Here is a 17,494-nt window from a genome sequence, read left to right on the forward strand (position 1 = left end):
GAACGTAATAAGAAATTTGCTAACGTCTTTTAAGCAGCAGAATTTCATCCCTGGCACATTCACCTTTACACCATAGACAACAACCTTAACAAGTCTCAGTGTCATTTTTTCATCACGCTATCTCAAGCCACTGTCCCAGCTGGCTACTGGCTGGTTTGGTGCCCCATCTAAAACCCTCTTTATCATTTTTATGGCAATTAAACTCAAGAGCCTGTCTGCCTGGCAGACTTCTGGCTCTTTTATTTTATAGGACTGTGTCTGTCTTGGTGATCTCTTCCATCTATGTAGCGTTTTTGACCCATCCATCTCTGACCTACAAATAAAAACAAAGGGTGGTTATTTACAACGCTGAAAATGGTGGGGTAGCTTGTCTGGGGGATTGAAAAGACAGGCAAAAGCTCCCTAGCATTCACATTGGTTGTGCTATTGCATATTAGAAATGCTGTCAGAAAAGCATATTTAACTTTGCGTTATTTTCTCAAGCTGGAGGTGGGGGTGGGGGAATAGTTACCACAGATCCCCGAAATCTGAAACACATTTAAAACAGCACTAGAAATTACAGCAGGAGGATCAGCCCTTCCCATTATTTCCTCTGCACATTCCCTGTGGGAATTCACACCTCCTCTCACCTACACAATCACAAAGGCAGGAAAACACAGTCCAGAGGCCAGAACAAAGTGGCAGGTGAATATAGGAGCCCCCATGCCAACAGCAGTCCCCAACGACCTTGTTTGGCAGTGGTCGAGAAACAGAAATCAATTCACAGTCCCAGGCAGCTCGGAGCAGAGAAAACATTTATTTCTGCGGGAGGTTTCTTTTCCGCTGCATGCATGGTGTAGGAATGGGAACAATAGTTTGCATTGTGTCTTCTATCCCAGGTTAGCAGAATGCAACAGAGGAGCCCAAAATTGCAGGCTGCTTCATGAAAATTGAAGCTTCATGGCCCCAGCATGAGGGTGGCCTCATCTGCCAGGGCCTGGCGGTGATGGGGCACGGGGGCTTGGTGCAGTGCCGGCGGTGAGCTGAGTGGAGACGCTGCCAGCGACGGTGACAATGGCACCCGTGCAGCAGCAGCTGCTCCGAGAAGGCACCTGAAAAACAAGGAGGCACCAGCGAGGGGGGGAAACATCTGCAGCACTGCAGCATGTGGCTCTTGAGACACCCAAGGCATTGCTGGGGAGAGGGAGAGCCGCAGCAGCCCTCGGTGGGCGCTCATGGGCATGCATGCCGCTGCGATGCCTGCCTTGCGCCAGAGGCTGTGAACTGCCTGGGGCATATGGCAGCGCTACTGGCATGGCCAGCTCTTCCCTAGGAGATGCTAAAGCTCGTTGGCATAGGGATGCTTACCGAAAACAAGCAGTGCACGAGGGAAGCGCAGTTGTGGAAGTCTGTCCTGCCTCAAACACCAAACCAAAGTCCATGCATCCGCATGCCCAGCTACCCTGATGCATGCAAACGAACCAGTAACACATTTGCACTACTAACATATTTTTAAAGTCTGCTGGTGATAGTTATCACTTCTCACTTATAGAAATGGCCTGATAAGAGTCTGGGATAATTTCTTTGTGCTAGTGAGGAAAGACAGACACTGGAGAAAAGGAAGAATGAATATTTTTTCTTCAGTGTGAAGAAAAAAGTAACTTTTTTCAGTGTGTAGACAGTAAATAAATAAAAAGGTTGCATACCATATACAGTTTATTAAATGACAGCTAAAAGAGCCATGATGAAACAGAACAGAACAATTACTGAACCAGCATCAGCCTACTAAACTACAGTACTGCAAGTGAAGTCTAAGCCAACTCTAGATGAAACTTCTTGGCCCTTAAAAACAAGGCTCATAGTCTAAATTCAGTGCATCAGCCAGACATGTAGGCTTCATACCATTAAGAGGTGCTAACTGCAGCCTGCAGGGATTCCTCCACGTGAACATGTTTCATGTTCTACCTTGATGCCAACGTACGATGGCTCCACGCTCTCGCCTGTATGTGCTACGTTAATGACAGCTGTCGCAAAGGTTTCAAGAACATGATAAAAAGTTTGTGCAATTCAATTCTTGATCATTTCAAGTCTGAAAAAGAACAAAAGGGATCCTCAGATATTAACATAACACTTCCTGCTACAGCCGAGGCAGCTTCCAGCCACAGCAGCTTCATGACCTGGGCTGTGCTCCACAGGCGTCCCATCCTCTGAGCCACCAAGCAGACATCACCCACCCAAAAGATGCCCCACAACCATGAGAGTGCACCAAAGCCATGTTACTCTGTTTCAGACTAGTCAGAGTTATGGGGTTAACAACATCACATAACTTACCGTATTTGATTCTTCAACATCCAATCTTTTCCCCATTTTCAGCATCCTAGATTTTTCATTTTCTTTCCCCATCATATATGCATCACATCTGTACAAACAAGTGGAGATTTAAAGTGTCCCTGTAACATTTTACTTATTCCCTGACTTAATAATAAAAAGAGCACTGAATAGAAAGGCTGGAGTTCAATTTCTGGGGTCTATTGCCATTTGCAAATTGCACTCTCCCTTAGCTCCTCACTTGAAATACAGCCACCCATTCAGCTTTATGCTAGCTCTGGAGCAATAAACCTGCACTTTGCCAGAGGAATTTTAAATCGTTGCACACCAATGCAGAGATCTTTAAAAAACAAATTTAAAAACATAAAAAGTGAGAGTTGAAGTGAAACTTCTGGATTTTACTAACTAGGTCTGCAAATTCTCTATCAATATAAAGAGATTTTTCATTTGCTTTCAGAAGTTAGGAAGAAGAATTTTATTTAATTTCCCAAAAGGCCCCCAAAATATAAAACGTGGTGAATGAGAATTAAAGAAAGAATCCACCTTAAACGGAAATCTTTATCATTTTGACACATTTAACAATGAGACTCCAGGAGCCTGTAACCTCAGCTCTCTTCCTGGAACTGGTTCCAGGAGGATGACTTGGTCAGCTTTACGCTGCCATCAGTAGCACCATGGCTGCATCAGGCAGCTGGACGGGAGCCTCTCCTTTGCACAAAGGGGAACAACATCAGCTGTGTGCATCTTGCTGTGCAGAGGAGGTTTATTATTTGAATAGGTGTCCTGGTGCAACGTGTAGGGCACAGAGCAGGAGTCCCTGGAGCTCTCCCGTGTCCTGTTGCATGCAGCTTGTCACTTCCCCGCTAAGTGCTTATTTTTCTCCTTGCTTTCTTTGTTTGGCTTATCGCTTTGGATTGAGACTCCCTGGAGAAGAGCCCATTTCTATGCAGAGCAAAGCACCTCAGAGGCCTGGCTGCACCTGGATTTCTAGGAGCTAAATGAAGCAATTATAAATTGTTACTCTCATTTTTGGCAATTTCATGCAGAAGCTCTGCTTTTCTCCAAAGCTAAAGGTCACTGCTTAATTCAAAATTTGTATTTTACTTAAAATTAGGGACTGGGGAAATAATGCAGAGGCAGTGGGCCCATTTCTGCTCTAGGTACACCCTTGTCAACCTGAAATAACTCCATGTACACAAAATCTCTACCTTCTACTTTTTTTCTGGCCTTTTTCAGGGCTATTCCAGGGGCTCCTACTGCAAGAACAGCTTTCTATGGTGGCCAGTATGGATTAGGACAGTTTGTAAGTTGTTGCAGGATATGGGGCCAGCACAACTCAGCTAGTGCTGAGATCAAAAACAGAAAGATAGCTGGTATGGTCTTATTATTGAGCGCTGCAGAATTATTCCTGACTAGCATAGAGGGCAGCAGAACTTGATCAAAGTGCTTTATAGAAAGATACAGCGTTTGATAATAAAGTATTCCACTATGCTAGCAAGTGTGCAGTGAACTTCTTAAACTCCAGCTAAAATTATATTAAAAGTTCGAAAAACTGTGCCTGAAATTTAAAATAAGAATATCCTGCGTAGTAGAAATGTAATCGCGGACAAACTATAGCTCAGCCAGGCTGCTAATATTATGCTGGAGAAGGAGATACTTGGCCACATTGAACTGGACACTAACACTTACAGCTTTGGAAGCACTTTATTTCCTGTCATATCTGACATTTGGAAGTCAAAGCTATCTGAAGTCCTTTCAATAGAGAGGTTTATGACATACCAGATGATGTGCTGATTTAAATCACTGCAGATAGAAGTGTTGCATACATAGCTACCTGCAAGAGACAGTGTACATTTTAGCAGAGCACAGATTTTACAATTAATTATGGTCATTGCTGTTTTTATTATTAATGTGTTTTGAAAAGTAAGATGTTTAGCTAAGCTTACTAATTCCTTGAAACTCAAATCATTTAAGCTGTCTAACCTTGTTCAGGATAATTATTTCTATCCATTATCCATCATGCTAAAAAATGACAGCTCTGGGACAAGGAGGCTTTTCAAGCAAATGTTTTAAGACAGTGTTTTAGGTTGCAGGCACTGGCAAATGTTAATTTAATTAGATAAACAATGACTCAGAGTAGCTGTGCTATACTGGAAAGAAAGATGGGAGGTAATGGGGGAAGGAGTTTAGCAGCTCAAAGGTCCGAACAGTTTTTTGGGGACCAAGAACCTGTCTCTTGAGCAAACATCTTGCCTAAACTAACAGAATCGAAGGAACTAGTACCTTTTACTTTCACATCATTGATACTTTAAATAAACAAACAAAAAACTTATTTATGCTTCATTTAGGGTCTGACAGCACACCAGTGTAGGGGATTCAGGAGGTATATATGGTTTGATGCTCTTGTGCAGGTCGCCAGGAGGAGGAGATGTAGGATGTTCACAGTTAGAGAGCTTCCATGCGATGGGCTGCAGCAAGAAGGAAGGGGAACGGGCCAAGAGTCGGTGCAGAAGGGTGTGAAGTACAGCAGGGCATGCTGACTTCTTTCACACATAAGCAAGGTGGATTGCAAGGCCAACTTTGGAATTTATTTAAAGGATTATTCAATTAATTAATAAGCCCTTTATTAAAACTAACAGCAATTCATTAGCCTAATCTTAAAACATAAAAACACAACTCAAATCTTCAAAAGAGCGAAGATTTTTGCTCTTTAAAGAGCAAAACTTTAAATGGTTCAGGTTTTAGAATAAGGAGGAAACACCCCCAGTTTGAGATCTGATATGGGCCTGATCTTGCTGGAAATTCTCTGGAAATAACAATTTTCAGGATTCTTGGATCCTCCTGTTTCTGACCTAACTGGACCTATAGAAAAACAGTCAAGCCTAAATGCAAAATTATATTTCGGCTTGAAAAGATTTAGTTTGTAGAGGCATTTCAGAGAAATGGAAGATTGTTCTTTCTCTTCTCTACTGTAGACTTGTCCATTCCTTATAAAACAATGGGGCACATTATCTCCACAATAAAGGCATTATTTTACTCATATTTGAGGTGCTAGAGCCCAATGGTGACTATGTCCTTCATATTCATCTGTTTTCTCTCTCTGGTAATGCTGGACGCTGATGACAGCTGAAGCTCTCCATGAATATTTTGAAATTCTAGCAAAACCCAAGCTAACTCCACATTTGCAACATTTTCCTCCTTTGGTGTCCACCTCCTGCCTTCCACTTCCTCTGTACGTGGCAGTTCTAGGAACTTCTGCACACTATCAGTCAGGCTTATTCTTGTTTTAATCCATGCAATTTGAACTATATTTATTGAATTAGTTTGTCCTAAATGAATGCTACAGAGTGAAAATACTGCAGAGGCAAATGCTTGACAGCGACAGAGCTTCTGGGTGCTCACAGTGTCAATACCTGTGCAGCTCTGAGTGGTTCCTGCATTAAGTAGCTCAGGAAGGGATCATAGCGCTTCATATGAAGTCTTAAAGGCCTGAGTAGTCCAGAGGAAATGACACCAACTAACAGCTTTTTTGTCCTTCAAGACAACTTACTCCTACATACAGTTGCACGCACACAAATCACTAGATAGGAAGGTGCTCAAAAACTAAGTAATACCACCACAACTTTAATATGGCCTTTCCTTTGTGTCTATGTATTACATATCTTTAACCGACAATCACACACCAGTTTTTCCACAGTGCATGCAATGAATGACATCACTTTCTGAACAGATATTCAGTATTTCATTGTTTAATTGCTGTTTAAAATGTAGCCTTGGGCTTCATTTACAGAGCGCTATTTCGACCTTACTCTCAAGACAGTATCAAATATTACATCACAGGTTTTTCCAGTCCCAATTATTAAAGTCACACAAAATTATAAACTACTAGGAACATAATCTTAAGGTGAGATATATTGAATAATCTCATGGTTGCCACTGGCCCACTCTGTAAGAGCAGAGCTAGTACTCTGGAAACAGAGAAGAGCAGCCACAGGGAGAAATAAAGATTAAGTCCAACAGGCATTCACCTTGTCTGCGTCAGATGGGATTTACTTGAATTTGCTGAATTCATTTCTGCCAAGTCACATCATGTGTACTACCTATCTGAGTAATACCTTTAGTAAAGCATTCTGTGAAAGCGTCCACCGGCCTTTGCCACATAATCACACCATCACAAGGAGGAACGTTGTCCTCCATCAGCAACCTCTATCTCAAATAACGCCAATTCTGCAATTGCTAATCCAGGCCCAGCACTGAATTGTATCATTCCATTTTAGAGAGGCTGCTCACTGCACAGGATTAAGCAATTATAAGACCAAGCCCTCCAAATGTGGGCCTCCAGGTGTGGAAAACAGGTCTCCTGATAGCTCCTGTGAGATATCAAGACTTAACCTGGAATACAGTAAAACTATTCTTATCATCGTGTGCAACTGCTCTTACATTGTGCAATAAAATTTTGAAAATCAAAGCACTGAAAAGATTTCCACTGAGGAAAGAATCCCTGCACAAAGAATCCCAAGTCAAATACCTGTTTTTGAGTTTCTCTATAAGCAAAGAGAGGAGGTCACAGAATTTTGAAGATGAGATCCTCATCTTCACCATGAAAGTCCGTGACTTGCAGAAGAGAAGCAGTTATTGGAATTTCAGGCCGACCATCTCTCAAGTTCTGCACGGTGGTTGGGCTTTTCTTCAGAAGGAGTTTTGGAGATGATTTGTCTTGTTCCTCCACCTACACAGCTTTACGTAGGGAAACAGAGGGGGTGGTATGAAGGGAAGAAAGAAGAATATCATGTAACATTTATTAAACACAATTCAAAGTGTTTTAAAGAGAATGCTTAAAAATAACCCTATCTGCATTTATTTGTAATTATCTGTTCATATCAGCTGGAACTCTGATGTTGTGCTTTGTCCCTTGATTTTCCTCCTCATGGCTTACTATTGAATTATAGACTATTATTAATAAATAGCAAGTCCACATGCAGTGGACTCACTGGTACCTGCAAGCTACTGTCTTCCTACAGAGAAGGAGGCAGGTCCCACCAAGAAAAGTTTTTCCACTACCAGACCAAAGAATTACTTGGGTAGCAGCTCAGTGTAACATCTTCTAGTAGTCCAAACCTAAATGCTTGCTTGTCTGCGCACATTTGTTCTGTGTGCGGAGCAGTGGTCTGGCCAGCAACTTGAAGCAATTACTCTGCCTGTGCAGCAGAAACCCACAGCGCATAGCACTCCATCCCAAGTCAGGAGCGTGTGGGCCACCTATAGATCTGCTGCTGTTTCAAGCTAATAAACATTTATCTCAGCAACAGAGACTCAGACACTTGCTCCAAAGGTCTGAGGTTTACTTGCCGCTGCCTGTTGTCCCCAGCTGCAGCAGGAGCTGGGCAGACCACAGCTATGGCACCCTGCTCTGTGCCTGCTCAATAACCGCCGCTTACCTGCAGCAGGCAGGTGCCTGCAGGTAATAATGAAAACTGGCTCTTGCAGTGGTCGAGGAGAAAAGAGTTCAGGAACGAGTAATAAGCTACTGGCAAAAAGAAAGCCAGTCAGCTAGACTCTTCAGATTTAAACCCAGGAACTGTTCAGCTGCTCTAATTCCTGTACATCTCAGGTCATGTTCCTTCAAGCATTCAGCTGACTGAAGTTTCTTTCTGAAAATAGACTAGAGACAGAAAACAATGGTATTGCAATCCATCAGTGTACAGTCCCTAAAGGAGGGACAAAGCTGACCTCACTGTCAGCATCATTGTAATTCAGCCAAGTGTGGAGTTTTATACTATTGACATACTGATCTATCAAAACTTTCTTCACTTGTTCTGATAATTTCAACTCCTCTGGGACACACACCTTCATGCCACTGTCCAACTAATTAGTTGCTTCACTGGCTGCACTTTGCAGTTCTTCACTGATGGTTCCCCATCTGACATCTTATGACAACTGATTAGTAAACTAGGCCATGAGTTTAAGAAATATGTAATTTGGGCACCACTCACTATTAACTGTTTGCCTGCTTGCCTTTTTTCTCCCCTAAGAAATTGTTATCCCTACAAAGTAAATATCAAATGACAAGAAAAAGTTTGTCAATCGTTAATTTTACAAAGCAAGATGCGGTAAATCTTAAGGTCCCTTTAGTAACAAGCACAGAAGAGGCAATAATGGAATATATGTACTTACTGGAAAGCTAAATGCTATAGAAGTCTAGATACTAAAACAACATCCAAAATTGCTAATCTATCCCATAGTCTTGAGCCAGAACCATATGCAAGCTAATTAATTAATTAGAATTAAGTCAAAACAAACTGTCTTCACCCCAGGTCCCCCTGCCAACAGAGCAGAAAAGAAACAATAAATAAAACTTGAAGGTTTAAATGGGATGAACAATTCTCTCCAGGTTAAAAGGATATCAGCAAGCTACAGCACCACAGTGGTTAAATGTCGTTTAAGATTTGACTGCATTTGGTCTGGGATTTGCTCTCACTTGAGAGCTGGTCAAACCAATCTTTCCAAAACACTGACTTCTGAACTTTTGCCAGAGGTGCCTCTCTCTGGTGACCATGAAGGCTGATTTACCAGACGACATGTTAAACCTGTCAGCTCCGAATAAGCAGTAGAGTGTGCACCCACAGTAGGGAGGATGTTTAAAGGCACAGTGTTTCATTTTGTGGGTGAGCTAGAGGGTTTGCATATATACCAGAAGACGTGCAAGTATTTAGGTGCAGCTGTGGGATGTGATTGCCAGCAGGTTGGTACACATCCCACCGAAGTCAGGAGACCTGCTGCGATTTAACTATTTGTCCTTCTACTTTCTAAAATACAGAGCTCTGCTCTTAGAGTATGACACACAACTCAGCGTTTGGGAAGTCTGAATTACTAAAAAGATAAAAGGGGGAGAAAGAGTAATCTAAGTTGCCACAGAAATTAAACGAGAGCCAAAATCTTAGAGATTTTATTTACACACAGGCCACCTCTGGCTAAAGGACTCGGGTAGTTTGTGATCTAAGCCACTCATAACTATATGTTCAGCCTTCCTGCTAATTTTAAGGACATCACAGCTATCAGTAATACAGGCTACTATCACGTTACTGCGGCGATTAGAGACATTCCAGAGTTTTATAAGAGATCAGCAGTCACCAGGGACCACCAGTGATCCTGATTTCACTATAAAGGTTTGGAGAAGAGTCACAAATAACTGGTGCTACTCTTGAACCAAACAGCCAAAGCGCAATATAGAAATGGAGTGTTCCTTTGCTCCTTCAGATAGACAATTGTACTGAACAACCACCTCTGAAGAAATCGACTCTAGGTACATTAGTAAACTAAAGTACAATGTGAACCTCTGATGTCTAATTAAAATAGCTAGCCCGGTCCTAATAGGGAAGCTGAAAGCTTGTTTCACTGCAGCCTGTGTTCTAGTTTAGCACAAAGTGGATTCAGACCAGACATAGAACTGAAAATGCTCTTCTGAGCCCCTTCGGCCAATGGAGGGGAAGAACATCCGTTCCCAGCCTGCTGGGTCTCTTCGCATTTACACAACACTGCTTATCATTAGACACTAGCTTTCTTACCTGGAAGGGCATCATGAGCAAAGGTTGAATCTGTACCTTTGTCCTGGGGTGACTTATGCATCAAACGAGACAAGATATATCTCTGTCTCTCAATATTTATATGCAATCAAGCTTATGCGGTCTTAGCGCTGGCAAGGCACAGAAAACAAACACCTCTATTTTTCACTATACACAGCCATGCCATTACCAAGAAGCAGTTCCAGTGCTGAGTCAAGATGAGCTCAGATATACAGAACAGGTAACCTAAGCAAGACAGAAGATGGTAAGCAGAGAAAAGAATCTGGAAGAGTTTTTGGTTGAAGCTTGCATTCATGATTGAGTCTACAATTAAAAAAATAAGTGAGGAATCCACAAATACATTCAGCTCTCACAAAGCAGCAATTATCACTTCCAATCCTCTCCAGTTGGCTAGGAGACTGCATCCCATCCTGGCAGATACTGACCTGGCCTTAGTTTTTCACACCTTGGTCACTTGGCTGTATTACAGCATAACGATATACCTGGGCATGAAGCCTGCAACACTTAGGAAACTCCAAATAGTACAAAATGTTACAGAATACCTCGTCAGTGACATGCACTGCCACAAATACATGACATCTATCCTCAGCTGTCTACAATAGCTTCACATTTTTAATTTGGAGACATCCTCAAGTTTTTGGCCCTTTTCTTCATGATGCTCTTTGGCCTGAACTTAGGATATCTGAAAAACTGCATGAAACTATTGGATAAAAACCACGGCCAAGAAATGTGCCTCTCTCACACAGTAGAGTCTTTATAACAGGTCTAAAGCTTATCTCTGTGGAATACTGAACTTCTTCATGAGCATGGAATGAACTTCTTGCTTAATCATAGATGATTGTGTGTGTTGTAAACAGAAATCATCCCCCTCTCTCAGCCATGAGCACTTGTAATTGCTTGATGAATATGTTGTATAAAAATAAATAAATCAGAAAAGCTTTGCAAGAAACCAATGAGCTCACCTCCAATAAGAATTCAGTTACAGATATTGCTCTTAGCTGTCATGGGCTCATGCAGAACTTCACCACACTCGAAACAGATGCAAATAAACACATTAAAAAAGTTGCGAACCCTTGCAAGACAGTTCAGCAACCTGTATTCAAAGGATATTCCCACATGATCTGTCTTCCATATCTCTCATTTCTACCCAGAGTTAACCGCAAGAGAATTTTTAGGTTTTTTTTCCAGAAGAACAACTATACACCTAAAATTGATTAAGCTGGCTACAGCTGGTTACATCTCACAAAATTCAGATCTAGCTCCTCCCAGAACTGAGGATTTTGAGGAAAGGCCAATGAATGTTAGGTATAGTATCAGATACACAATAGATATTAGCCACTTGTAGGTGAAGTATATATATATATATAAAAAACCTCATTAATTTATTCATCTACATCAAGAATTCAAATGTAAAACTGATAAAAATGACAAGCCTTCATCTTATTTATCTAATACCTGAAAGAGTCAAGAAGGGCACATGAATAGTCCTGCTACGTTCAGAAGAGTCATAAACAGAACTTCCTCAGAGAAACCATAAAGCACAATTTTTCAAAGAAACTTGTTTTTTGTGAGCTATAAAACTATGTTTGGTCAGAGTTTTACCAAATAACTCAGGCTGGTTTTTGTCCTATGTAAGCCTTCCACGTCATGCCCTAGAAACAACACCAGCTGTTAATTATTTATCAGCTGATGAACATTGGCCTGTTCATTGCAAAACATTATAAAATAGATTAGGCAGCAAAGCTCAATATGTATGCAAGCAAGGTTTTTTGCTCCATTTTGTGTGTGACTTGATTAAATAAGCAATTCTATAATTGGAGAAAAAAGAAGTCTCTGCTTAGTTTATAAGGATCAGCTTTGATAGGGATGTGATTTCAGAAACTGTAATGGGCCCATAATCTAAGATAAATACACTAAAAATCAAAAGTTTCAGATTTTGAGCTATTTGAGCCTTTACTGCTGACCCAAATCTGTCATGAAAATGAGCTCTGTCTCAAATCTCCAGTGTATCATGGTTTGAATCAAAATGATTAGCGCTCTATTGAAAGGGAAAGCCTTAATTAGCAAGGAGAAGGCTACAAGGTTCAAAAGAGATTGCTCTCTCCATCCTTCCTCTGTGATGTCTCAACCCTTACGCAAAACATGATAGTTTCCTTGTTAGTTATTATTTTGTGATGCATCAGAAGAGCACCGGAGACAGTTAGTAACTCAACTGCATTATAAGTTCCCCTAGTTCCTCTCTTACCTGTCCACTGACAAGAAAACCATGACTGACTGTGCACAATGAAATAAAACCTAGCAATTTGCCTAGCACTTCCATCGTGCCTGTATTTTCACCCTATTAACATCCAGCTGTGTAAATTGGCCCTAATATAAAACAATCTCCTTTCTGTACAGCTGGCTCTTCTGGGGGTGTGGGGTACCTGTATAGGAAAGATTTTTAATGGGCTGTGCAGGTGACCAGCTGAAGAACCGACAAAGAGGACCCCTGGGCCCCAACAGTGTGCTTTGTTCGAGCAAGCACAGGTGGTTTGGCATCAAGGTGCTCAGTAATAAGCTCCTCTTGCCCATGTTTATCCACTTGACCATTAGCTATCACACTGGCTCCAATCTTCTTGCTGGCCTGCAGATGTAATCGATTTGGGGGTCTGACCACGAAATTCTTGTTCTTGTACTTTGATCTCTGCCTGATGCAAAGCCTCCTTAGCATTTTAAGGAGGAAGGTGATTTTTCAAGCCAAAATCAGATATCTCAAGAGACCTGTGTTCATTGACCGAGACACAATAAGGTGAATCCTAACCCGGTGCATATTTGAGTACATTTATTGAATTAAATGGAGCCTCACTGATTCACACCAGCTGAGAAAAATACTAGAGTGCAGGATTTGAATGGATTTAGGAGTTGTCCTAACTGCAAAATCCTTTAAAGTTTGGTTCACAGGCCTGCAAAGGAAAGAATAGATGGGGACTTTGTGAACGCACATCGAAAACACCGTCCCAAAGGTGGTAAGACACTAGTCAGGACTTCATCTTATTTGTTGAACTTGTGCCAGTTACAAATCACTGTATATTCCAAGATTCAAACAGCTGGAAACTGTATGAGACCGAGGACTCCGACAAGCTTTCTGGAATTTCTACCTGCAGTGCTCGCTGCAGCAATTTCTCTCACTTTCAGAGCATTTGGGGTATTGTAATACCGTGGGTCAGCAATCTCCAAAGAAAAACTTCTAAGCTTTTCAGAAAGTCATAGCATGTTATACCCACCCTCAAAGAAAACAAAAAAACCCAAAACAGAAGCACACCAGCTCACTTTTAGGAAAGAAGGCTGGTAACAGTGCGCTTGTCACTTGTTACTCTAAATAATAATAGAAAGTCATATATTCCTCTAATTAAAAAGGAGCTAAACTTTCAGCACAGGTCGTGGGACCAATAGTTTATATCCTTCAAAGTAATATGTGCATTTAACAGTTCTAAAACATTGCAGCACTGCACTGCACAGCCAAACACACAAAATAAACAAAACCCTCAGAGCGATCTTCCTGGAAGATCTGGCCTCCAATACTGAGCAACATTTAAAAGTATGATTAAGGTTTGACATTAGTGAGGCCTACGTTCCTCCAATAAGAACCCAGTAGCTGAATAACACAGGGGCCAAGTCCAGGCCTCTTTACCATGAAGCTATGCTCAGACTTGCCTGAGCGAAGATTGCTGGAAAGGGGCTATCATTCACAAAACCATTTAAATGGTTAAACGTGCTACACATGTGGCATAGTGCTCCTGGAGTGATGAATTTAGAGTGCTGTATTCAGCTTAAATAATAAATGTTAGTGGGTTTTTTTGTTTTGGGGGGGATTTTATTTGTTTGTTCTTTTCTTTTACAGGGCTTCTACAGCCTGTAAAGTGTCTTCAAGTACACAACATCCCTCATTGCTCTAAACACATGGTCACCCTGACCTCTGGGCTTTGGTGCCCAGAACTGGGGCAAACTGGGGCAAACTGGGGCAGAAATGGGGCAAAAAAAAGTATGTTTATAAAAATATCCAGTGTGAGATACCCCCAAACTGTTTTCTAACAGCTTCTAATCTAAGAGAGGCTTGAACTCAGATTTTCATAGGTACTGCTTAGATCTCTGAATGCTCTTCGTGTTCTTAATCACGTCTGCTCCAGAGATGAAGCTATGAATAATTAACTATGCCTCCAACATTACAGTCATAGATTATGGTGGTGGTGACTTGTGGACTGCCATGCGCAGCATAAACCATTTAGGAAACTCTGTTATCCACTTTCCCTTTATATTTGTCTTGCAATCACTTACCGCTTAAAAGGGTAAATCTTTCATAGCTTTAATTAAAGCATTTAAAATAATTTACACTGAAATTGTATGTGCTTGGGTCTGTCAAAATTGATGCTTTAATAACATGTCATCCCTTTTTTCGATTGCCCTGAAATCTGTTAAAATTACCACTAATCTAATTGGGAACAAAGTTGTCAAATGCATGCAGCTCTGACAGTTTGTCTTTCTGCAAACTGCCGACAGATTGCAAGTTACGCATGTGTTGAGCAGATGGGTAAGTTAAAAGGAACACAAAAAAAAGCAATTTATTAAATCACCTGGAACCAGCAGCTCCATTCCAAAAATAGTGAGAATGAAATATAGCAAGAGCTAGGAGAGTTGGCACTGGAATATGCCAGAAGGTACCAGTTACAAAACAAGATAAACATTTTGAGAAGCCTCAGCTGTGTTGCAGAATAATGAGGCGTTATTTAACCCGATATAGATTACCAGCAGAAATTAATTTAGGGTGCAGGGTTTGTGCGAGTGTGTGTGTGTGAGTGAGTGTGTGAGATTTTTTTAAGGTTTTTTTTTTTTTTTAATCCCTGTTTTAACTCCTTCATTCCTGAAAGACAAGTTATCCGTCTCTCTCTCTCCACCCCAGCCCTTCCCTGCAAATCTCCCACTGGATCTGCTTTAAATCACTGTTGGCAGAGGCGGGCAGTGGGTGCCCTCCTTCAGCTCCTTGCACACAGCCCCTTCCCTGGGCTTCTCTCCCGTTTATTGAGAAGAGGCCAAATCCAGCCTCAAACACACAGCTGGGACTGTCACACCAGCACAGCCCCTCCAGCCTACCGGTCTGCATTTTATCTCTACGTGGAGATAATCGGTATTTTAAATCTTCCCTGAACAGATAGAGCAAAACATTTCATGTCCATACAACCAGTTGGGTTCAGTGAGGGCTCAGACTGCTCAGTCTTGCTACTCTTTCATGAAAGGGGATGGTTTATTCACATTACAGTAGAATGACAAATCCCCACTGTTTTACGGCCATGACAGCCCAAAGCAGACAGGTCTCTGCCCCAGGCAGCAGCAATTAGCTGCAAATGAAGATGACCTCTGTGGCCATTACATGGGTCTGGTCCTCCCCCACACACATACATCCTTTTACTTATGTTGGAAGGCCCTCAGGACAGGGAGCATGTACTATTCAGTGTTTCTACAGCGCTTAGAAAAAAAAGGCTTCATTCTTGGTTGGTCCATAGGCGCTACTCTATTCAACAGGATTAATTATTAAAGAGAAAGACAGGGATAAAAACAACAGCGAGGAAGTACAGAGAAGCACGCATGATTGACTGCCTCTACCCACTGATGCCATCCAAAGAGGATGCTGGGGAGAACAAACTCACGCACTTCGACCAGTTCAACGTTAGCTCGGAGGAACGGTCAAAGGCACAGCACTTTAGTGGTTCTCGCTAATTTTCAAAGGAAGGCCTGAAGTGCCTGCTCTTCCTCAACATCTAGAGAGGCTGTGGGCAGGGAGTTACTGCTGGGCTGGGCCTTGCAGACCTCGTGCACAGCAGGAGAATGGATCATTTGTGTAGTCCTCTAATCTCATGTATTGTTTTTGTGGGAAAACTGCACCAAATCCTCTGTTCAAAGCACCCAGATAGGCAGAAGAGAGGGAGGACAAACACCTCGCAAGACATCACAATACAACAAATCAACAAGATACTCACCCCTACTCTCCCAAAAAAGAGATGAGGTCCCATGACCAAGAGGTATATCAGAAAAGAGACCCTCTCAGCAACTTTATGAACTAAATTTATAAGCCACAGAGCCAGTCTAAACGGTTATAGCAGCACTTCAGTAAAGGTAGATATACTGATTTAAACCAGCTGACAATCTTTGGCCTATAATGCAAAAGAAAAGGTAACCGTTCCCAATAAGCAATGAATTGTTTCAATGTTATGCATGTGTTTAGGGAGGAAAAAAGATCATAAAAAGAAACAAAAATGGGAGGCTACAAGCATGCCTGTTTATTTCCCTCCCTCCCACACCCTTTTTAAACTAAGGAATAAACATTTTTACCTCTTCTGTCCTACGGAAATCTTGGGGAGAAAGCTTGCTCAATTTTCTACAGTTCCAAAATATTTCTACCTGCTGGAGTAAAGATATATGTGCAGCTCTCCCAAACACTACAAAAGTGATGGCATTCCTTGAGTAAAATTGAGATTTATAATTCTCAATGAACAAGAAAGATGACAACCAAGCCCTAGGTAACGTTACTGCACTCAGGATGCCATCAGGCAAATTATGATCCTTAAAGCAAAATTAAAAGGTTATAATGTAAACTAGATAAGAAGAATAATAGGCCTGATTCTGAAATCCTCTCCAAGCAGTTTAAACTGGGACTAAGCATAGGAAAGTCCTCAAAATTCTGCCAGGATCAATAAGAGAGAAAAATTAAAGCAGAGTGAAAACATCTGAGATATTTAGACCAAGGTAGGGCCAGCCCCTGCATTCCTCTGTTACAGCACAGAGCAGAGATGGAGACAGAAGGTCCTTTTAAACAACATTTGTATCTCCATATCATGTGCCCAAAAGCCAGAGCTTTTCTGATCCATGTTTGGTTGCAGTAGCAGACTAACGGCCGCTTCAGAGCTGGACTGTAGCAACAAACACGGCAAAACCACGTCTCTTCTTCCTCCACGTGCCACTAACCACAGTGACTTATTCTGGGGCCCTTCCACGAAGCTGCTTCCACCTCTCTCACCCCCCTCCTTGAGTCATATACAGGGACACTTTCATTTTTCCTTTCACTACAGGTTTAAATATATATTTTTTTCCCCTATATCCAAGTGGGTCATGAGTTAGAATCAGTGATTTATTTAATGGTGGTTTTAACCCCACTTAGAAATAGGCTGCTTTCATGATTTATTGATTCCTTCTTCCCCTTGTTAATTTGACTCATTTCTTAGGAAATTATTCATAGTTAATCATGGTAAGAATAAAATTAGTTATAGTGCCCACTTTGCTGCAAAGGGAGCGTAAATAACTTTTAAAGCAAATCGGAAAGAAAAACATGCTAAAGTGAAAGAAAAAAAACCCGGAAGAATATATATAAAAAGATGATATTCCAAAGGGCGCAGTAAATTAAATCTCTCTACTGTTACTGGATAGAGTAACTCAGAAATTTACATTCCACAGGAGCATGGCTTTTACAGCAGGCTCTCGTCAATTGAATTTGCCATATCTTTTAAGAAACGCACCATTTGGAAGATAAAATCTCCCACCACTCTACCACCACTGCCACCATTCAGAAGATTAAA

The 17,494-nt window shown here is 41.5% G+C and overlaps 1 protein-coding gene across 3 annotated transcripts in view; it reads right to left on the reverse strand.

The window, feature by feature from the left end:
- Positions 1–701: 701 nt before the first annotated feature.
- LOC104152933 (FRAS1-related extracellular matrix protein 1-like) overlaps positions 702–17,494 on the reverse strand; it is a 74,239-nt gene continuing 57,446 nt past the window's right edge. Inside the window, exons 1-6 of one of the 3 annotated variants that reach the window (XR_011142660.1) lie at positions 11,346–13,106; positions 7,746–7,969; positions 6,836–7,044; positions 4,087–4,141; positions 2,311–2,398; positions 771–2,068 (exon numbers count right to left, since the gene is read on the reverse strand). Coding sequence is in view for 1 of the 3 variants with exons in the window: in XM_068953367.1 (XP_068809468.1) it covers positions 6,951–7,044 (94 nt within the window). In the remaining 2 variants the exon portion in view is untranslated. The other 2 variants (XR_011142659.1, XM_068953367.1) reach the window with 2 other exon arrangements.

The sequence above is a fragment of the Struthio camelus genome, chromosome 8 (genome assembly GCF_040807025.1).
Source record: "Struthio camelus isolate bStrCam1 chromosome 8, bStrCam1.hap1, whole genome shotgun sequence".
In the NCBI taxonomy this organism is placed as follows: Eukaryota; Metazoa; Chordata; class Aves; order Struthioniformes; family Struthionidae; genus Struthio; species Struthio camelus.